This window comes from Phyllostomus discolor, chromosome X (genome assembly GCF_004126475.2).
Source record: "Phyllostomus discolor isolate MPI-MPIP mPhyDis1 chromosome X, mPhyDis1.pri.v3, whole genome shotgun sequence".
Classification (NCBI taxonomy): domain Eukaryota; kingdom Metazoa; phylum Chordata; class Mammalia; order Chiroptera; family Phyllostomidae; genus Phyllostomus; species Phyllostomus discolor.
In genome coordinates this window covers 2,429,462-2,437,214 of record NC_050198.1, presented here as the reverse complement: position 1 = coordinate 2,437,214, position 7,753 = coordinate 2,429,462, and the positions used below count along the sequence as shown (strand labels likewise).

The following is a 7,753-nucleotide window of genomic DNA, read 5'->3' as shown; positions in this document are numbered from 1 at the left end:
CACTTGTCTTGTGAACCTTCGAGATATTGGGTTATCTGTTCTTAAATGTTCCCCTTTAATAACTGACCCCCTAGAGCCATCTTTCTGCACATTAATGCCCTCAAATAGCCTGGCTTTTACCCAGTCACCCGTTAAAATAGGTGCTTCCAAGTGATAGAGAATGACTGAAAGCAAGCCCCCCAAAGAGCCAGTGAAACCCTAGTCCCGCTAGTATCCAAAGGCTATTATCCAAAGGATTTAATTGTTCAATTCTATTAATTACAAAAGCACTTATTTTATGGAAACAAATTTCCAATGTTGAATTCTAATTAGAGAACCAGCCCCTAAGAGGAAAATGTGTAGAATTTTCATAAAGCAGCTATTAAAAATATACCTTTCCTTATGTGCTATTACAAAGTTGGCAACTGGCTAAATAGCCCAGTCCAATTTGACACCGAAACACTTTTCTTGATCAGACACAATTCAGCATTGGGTGTGTCAAACTGCAAAATGCATGTTTTATCAATGTTTTCATGCAACTCAGGCTAGGCATTCATTCCACCAGCCTGAAGAAATGACCTCCCAATTACCCAGCTCGGAGAAGGTATTTCACATACCTGGGTGAAGCCCACTTTACCCGATGTTTATCCCTTCCCCACTCCCCAGTGAGACCACAAGTGGGGCCCTTTTCCAAAGGTTTCATCTGAGAATAAGCCGCTCTTTCCAGACACCAAACAGTCACACCAGCCAGGTTTTAAAACTTTTTATTTGCATATTAAAAAAATTGTGCATTCCAATAATTAAAATCATTTTAACAAAAAAAAAATGGCACTCTGATTAAACTGCATCTTACAGCCTGCAGGACACCTTGGACCAGCTTGGTTTTACTCTAGATTTCACTGTCGTCCCACCCAGCTTCTTCCTTCACCAACATGCAAGTTCTTTTCCTTCCCCGCCAGCTAGAGAGGCAGATGGGAGAGGCAGGTGCGGCCTTCATTGTCAGTAGTTCTGATGTGAAAAGGGGCAGCACAGTCATTTAAACTGATCCAACCTCTTTGCAGCTTACAAAGTTAAACAGCTAAAAGAAGTAAAATAAGAAGGCAATGCTTGTGGAATGTACAGTGCATATTGGCGGTGCGGGCCTCATTACGATTCGCCTGCTTGCTTCTCCTGTTCAATCGCTGTTGTCAGAAAAAAAAAAAGATGGAGGGGATCGGTTACACGGATTCAGTGTGGCCTAGTGTAAGATCATAGTATTCATTTAAAACACCTTTCCTAACTGTAAAAATCCTATGAGTATCAATAGCCATTTCATCACGAAGGCTTATATTAACTAGGAACAAATAGACAAAAGCATATACATATTTATACAGCATACTAATCATTGCACCAATTATTAAAGCCATGTTTGTTGGCTGCAGAAGCATTTTAAATTAAACTTTCCAGGCCACATTCATCAGGAACCGCGGGCTCTTCCCCCGCCCTCCCCCCACTCTTCTCCCGGCCCCTCCCATCCTCCGTCTCCCCACGCCCCCGACTCCCGCCCAGCCTTTTCCGGGGGGGGGGGGGGGCGGGGGCTTGAGCTTACTTTCTTTGGAAGGCAGTGGATTTTTCTCTTGCGTTTCTGTCTTCTTCAATTTCGACTTATCGAATTTCTCAATCTCGGCCATATCGGGTTTATCAGACATGGTTGCTGAGGAAGCTGCAATACAAAGCCAAGGAGGGAGTGTTGAGGGCTGAGCCACCCAGTCTCGTTTCTCCTGGCTTAGTGCGCTTTGGCCCTCGCATTCCCATCCTGAAACCCCACCTCCGCCTCCTTCCACCGTCATTCACGACTAAAATCCCCGTCTTTCTACAAAAGAAGTCCCCCAATCCCGTTGCAGTATTTCGAAACGTGGGGACCAGCCTGGGAAAATGGCTCTCGTATTCGGAGGCCAATTGAGTGCTGCGGTTAACTGCAACGTTTTACCATGAGAATCTGGCTAGGAGGAGAGAGCAGTGAGTTTGCGGGGGATAAAACCGAGTAAAAATTCTTAAAACAAAGGTAAGGTTGCACAAAAAAAGTGTTTCCATTTCCTGCTGGTGCTCTCTCCCTGCAAATGTGCGGCCAGTGCCGCTTTCCTTTGTGACAAAGGCGGCGCCTCCGACCACCGCCCTACGCGCTTCCTCCGCGGCGCGCAACAATGCAGCCAGCCGCACAAAGCTGCCCCCCGCCCCCAAATCATCCTCCTCCGCATCCAGGGTCAGTACGGAAGCCTCTGCACCCCGTCTCCTGCAAGGGCTTTTTATTCCCTTCCACCTCATTGGCCAGGAAGCGACCCGAGGCTTGAGAAATGTAATTCTTGCACCTCCGGGCTAGGATGGGTGTGAGTCGGAACAAAGAATCTTTCTGTTCCTGATTTATTGCCGCCCAGGAGGTAATGGAGAATGCCCTCCGAGGGGCGGGATGGAAAAAACGTTCCCTGAAAGCTGCTCAGCAAAACACCAGGTTATTTTTTTTTCCTCGTTTCTGTGGCTTTTTTCTTTAAATTTAATTACCCCGCTCCCGGCCCCTTAACCGGTATCTGCAAAGAATTCGGCATTCCCCAACTCCCCTAGGCAGCCCGTGTAGGGAGGGCCACGTGCGGTCCGCTTTAGCAGTGCCGCAATGGGGATGCGGGCGCCGCAGGGGGAGAGCGGGCGCCGAGAGGGAAGGAAGCTGGCTGTAGTCTAATGCAGGGGCCCCAGGGCTCACCCGACGGAGGCGCACAAACGAGAGAAGAGTCCAATCTGCTCCGAGATCGCCGCCGAGTGCCGGTCGGGGGCGGCGGGCACCACTATATGCGCGCCGCTATGTAAATGAGGTGATGTCACCGCCCGACCGCTTAACTCCTTCGCGCCGGGTCCCGGGCGGCGTCCCGGGTCAAGGGGGAAGGGGCGGCTACCTGGCGTTTGAGGCACCCTCCCGCGTCCACCAATGCACCCTAACTGCAAAAAAATAAAATGAAATAGGCATAAGCAAAATCCCAGTCTCCAACACGTCCTTCATCATGTCCTTTCCCCTATTTTGTCTGTTTTATCATAATGGATTTTTGCAACAGCCTCGCAAATCTGCTCGTGGGGAACGGAGCACGATATCTAAGGGCCTGAGTGATACGTAGAGGGACCGGCATTCCTTTACAGCAAATCTGGCTTTGTCTGATACAGCCATCTACAAGCTAGGGTGCGGTGTAACCTCGTAGGAGGGCCTCGGCCACGGCCACGGCCACTGCAGGGGTGCGATTCGTGTGACTCAGCTTTCAGGCCAGTGGAGGGCCTTCGCTCCACCCGGCCCTCTTTGTCTGGTCCTTAGTCTTCTTCCTGACTTGTGTGGGAGATAAGTCACCCTACGGTGCTTTTTAAAAATGCACTGTGACATGCATTTTTTTCATCGCTGTAATTTTGTGAAGAAATCCCAGATGAAATAACTGGAATATTTGCTTGTTTGAGGTTAATTTACCTGGCGTCTATAAAGTTCAACGCCTCTCTCTTAGGGAAATAAGTCAAGTTCAAGCTCTGGTATTGACTTACATCTTGACAGTGAGGAAGTTCTACTTTCCTGTTCCTTATTTTCCTAAATTATAAAAGTGATTGCTAAGGAGGGCTGCGGTGAATGCCAAGTACAAGCAATCCCTTTAGTTCTAAAATGTGAAGATGAAATTTAAAAATCGAATTCTATCTCGAAGGGAGACTTTTTCAGCACAAGACGTTTGCGAAGTACGCTTGTAAATTACCTCCGGAAATACGGAAAATTTAGGTAGCGAGAAGCAATTTTCAAAATGGCACCTGACTCTGTGTCAGTGACCCCCCCCCCTTGCTGCTGAAACTAGTTACAAATGCCACGCCCTGCCCCTGCAAATAAGCAAAGGGAAGGAAAAAGGCTTGCAGGTTGAAAAGGGCCTCCTTGAGATAGTTTTGAGATGCAAAACAGTACGGACAATACTTCTTTCCCTTTTCCGCGCCCCGAAGGAACGTTTCCACAAACCCCTTGCTAATCACGTTTCTAGCGGATGCTTTGTCTGAGGGGGATTAGAGTCGACTGTTTATAGACCCTTAAAATCCTGTGCCTGGGCAGCGCGGACTTCCCCATTTCTTTATGCACTTGACTTCTTCTTGGGGCACAAGGGAGGAGCAGACTCGATTGTCTGGTTCCCCAGTTCGCGCTCTGGTGGGTGACTGCCATTCTGCTCTGGACCTTCCCGTGCGGACACGGGATGCCACTTCTCTGGATACAGGACCCCCAACTCTCCCCTAATTGGCTGGCCCGAAGAGAGCCCACCTCGTTGTGACAACTCCGAAAAGATCACGCAAGGGTGCATTTCTGGCCCAGGTCAGCTGCCGGCTGCGGCATACCGACACCATTTCTGTAGTAGCTTCCGCGATTCCATTCCCCTTCACTCCGCGTCTGTCCAGAACCACTCCTTTCCTCCCCGTGCCTCCCATGACAAAGGAACCACTACCAGCTTGTTTCTTCTCCTCCAAGCTTTTGCCTTAGAAAGGCTCAGGCCTTGCCAAAGCAGTGTCTGGACAGGAGCTGGAGGCGTGGAAATGTGTAAACGTCTGGAGACTTTTTCTGGTTTGCTAGCAAGCAACCTTCCACTGCGTTGGGATACTGATAGGAACCGGGCAGGTGGGAAGAAAGAGGAAGGGCAAGGGAGGGAGGTGTCCTATACTGGGTTTGTCTCACCAACTTATCAGGAACCTAGAGACATGGAAAAGGAGACAAGGAGGCCGATGAAAGGAAATGCAAACTGAAAGGCGATTCTTAAGAGTTGTGGGACCCTGCCCGTGTTCATCAATATTTCTGCCCCTGATATTTCTCATTGGTCAAGGGGGATAATGTTAGTACCTCACAGGATTTTTTGGAGACCTAAATGCTTAGGACTTGTGCATGACAATAAATCATTGGTATTATTAGCAGACTAAAAAGGTTGAGAAAAGCCAAAATATTTTAGCGTCGGGCATTAAGGAAACCTTTAAGATGTTTTTGTATTAGCTAGTTCTCCTAAACTACTATTGAACATGAGATATTTTGCTAGCTTTTTTTAGCAACTAAAAAATTACTCCTGCACTGGCTGGTGTGGCTCCGTTGGTTGGGCATCGTTCCGCAAAGCGAAGGGTCACCGATTCCATTCCTTGTCAGGGCACCAGCCTGGGTTGCAGGTTTAGTCCCAAGAGTCAGGGCGTATGTGAAAGGCAATAGATACGTTTCTCTCCCTCTCCCTCTCCCTCCCCTCCTCCCTCTCTAAAACTACAAAACAAAACAAAAATTCCCATTGATTGATGTGCTTTGCATTTGTTTTGGCCTTTCCTGTGTTTACCACTCCAGAGGAGAGGTTTACAGATGGGGAAACTGATGCTTAGAGAACCATTGTTGTGATAACGTGACCCGTAGCTATTCTGTTATTTATGCTAAGGGGCTTCGCCTGCGCCTGCGTGCCCCTGAGAGAGGTTGTGTCTGAGAATCACCGGGAACAGTGATGCAGGCGGCTTTGTCTCTCACAGGGCCTGGTAGATAGTACAGAAGTTGCTTACTAAACAGTTAAGGTATTATATTTAACTGATTTGTTTAAACCAGGAAGTTGCTTGAGATCAGCTTCGCCCGACTCCGAACCTGTGGCCCTCGCCACCTTGTTTTCCTCTCCAGATAATTAAACCCTTTCAGTACTAATGTTTCAGATGACAGGGACAATTCCTGCTTCATGGAAGCTACCATTGAGAAGTGTTGAGCTTGTGCTGGACGCAGGCACCGTGGGGTGGGGCTTTCAGATCCCAATGGAAAAGACAGGCTCAGAGACTCAAAAGGACCTCGGGGTGCCAGGGCTCCCCGATGAGACATGAGTGAAGAGCCCACCCAACACCTGCCCTGCCTTCCTCTTGTGGGTGCCGGCACCCTGTGAAAAAACGTGCCTAGTGAGCCGCCTTGGAGGGTGGCCCCCCTGTAAACCTGTAGCCGGTGGAACCAGGAAACGGTATCAGGGCACGGAGCAGTTTATTTTGCTTCTAGTGTGCTCCTGGGACTGATTTGTAGCCATTTGCAATCCTGGGGCAACAACCACCAAAGTCTGAGTTCATGAATATTAGTCCTATTATTTTTAACCTATGACATTTTGTGCAGAGCACTGCCCAGGAGAGGAGGAACAGAGGGACAGTGACAGTAGGAAGGCTCCGACCTCTTTGCTTTCTCAAGCCCAGGTCCCTTTGTCTGCATTTCAAGGCCTCTTACCATCTGCCCCCACCTGCCTGTAACCCGCTTTCCCCTGTGGCCCCGCAATCTCCACCTGTTTATCTAAATCCCCTTAAAGACACAGGCTGAGTCCCCCCCCCTTCCCACTCCCCTAACAACAGGGAGAAGAAAGGGCAGGGGGCAGGAAAAGGCTATTTGTTTGGACAATCTGTATACAACATCTAATTCACTTCTCACCCCATTGTGTGTGGGGACTAAATCCTCCCTTGACTGCCGGAGAAACAGCTCTGGGAATTGAAGCATCTTGTCAGCGGTCAAGGCCCCGGGAGGATCTACCAATTGTGTGAATGCCCTGGTATTGCAGCCTAGCTCTGGGTTACATTCAGCCGAAATGTCTTCTCCAGGATTCCCCACCTGTGACGGCTCCACACTGGGCTGAGCGTGATGAAGAGGAGATCCCCTCAGCCAGTGTGCTGAAAATGAGTGCGGGGCTACAGGCAAGCAGAATCCAAAAACACCCTCGAGAGTCGAGAGTCGAGGGCTGTGCCCCTAAACGTCCTGTCGGCTTTGCAGATCGGCCGGAATCGTAGAGCCGAAAGGAACTTGCGAGGGGCTCTCGTTCAACCCAGTTCCCTTCTGTGGCTTCAGTTCGCCGTTCCAACATCCCCTCCAAGTGGTTACTCAGCTTATGCACAGCAAAGGCAACAGTGAGAAAGCAGAGAAACTCCGAGTACAGGCAGTAGCTTAGTTTGCCTGGGGCCCTGCACAGAATGAAAGGGACAGAAAGTAACGTTGAGAGGCCGGCAGGGGCAGAATTGTAGAAAAAAAGAAGAAGAACACCACCCGCCCGATCTTGACTCGAATAATGGCATTAATAGTGCTAAACACTTTTTGAATGCTTAATCTAGGCCAGGGAGCTGTCTTATATCCTGACATGATCCTAGGAGAGAGGCACTGTTTCTTTTCTCCGTGGCAGATGTGGGAATCCCGGGACCATAAAACAAATGAGGCAAAACCGCACAGCGAAAGCCAGAGGCAGGGTTTGAACTCAGACTGGCTGGCTCAGAGGCTGCCTCGTTTGAATACTGCACTTTTCTGGAATCCTCGGAGAAGAACTGTAGACTTTGTTCTAGAAATCACCCAATTTTTCCAACATTAAAATTTTTAAACGCATAGCTCAGTGGATGGAGCGCAGGCTGCGAACCAAAGCATCGCAGGTTCCATTCCCAGTCAGGGCACATGCCTGGGTTGCAGGCCACGGCCCCCAGCAACCGCACATTGATGTTTCTCTCCCTCTCTCTCTCTCTCTCTCTCTTTCTCTCTCTCTCTCTCTTTCTCCCTCCCTTCCCTCTCTAAAAATAAATAAATAAAATCTTTAAAAAATCTTTTAAACGTAGCTATTGTAGTCACAGATCGTCAAATTAAAAATATGCCTGCTCCCATTTTCAAATTATTTCACTACAGAATGCAATCCACTCTTTTTGCTTCCTCCTACATAGCCCAATGCACTCGCCATAAAGGGAACTCTTTATCTAGAACATTGCTAGTTTCACACAGCTATTCACTACT

The 7,753-nt window shown here is 48.7% G+C and overlaps 1 protein-coding gene across 1 annotated transcript; it reads right to left on the bottom strand.

Moving 5' to 3' along the window:
* Positions 1-802: 802 nt before the first annotated feature.
* On the bottom strand, positions 803-2,767 carry TMSB4X (thymosin beta 4 X-linked). The gene is made up of 3 exons (XM_036016442.1): positions 2,715-2,767; positions 1,568-1,681; positions 803-1,160 (listed from the first exon to the last, which is right to left on the bottom strand). The coding sequence occupies exons 2-3, from the start codon at positions 1,665-1,667 to the stop codon at positions 1,126-1,128; spliced, it is 135 nt and encodes a 44-aa protein (XP_035872335.1). The 5' UTR covers positions 1,668-1,681; positions 2,715-2,767; the 3' UTR covers positions 803-1,125.
* Positions 2,768-7,753: the final 4,986 nt, after the last annotated feature.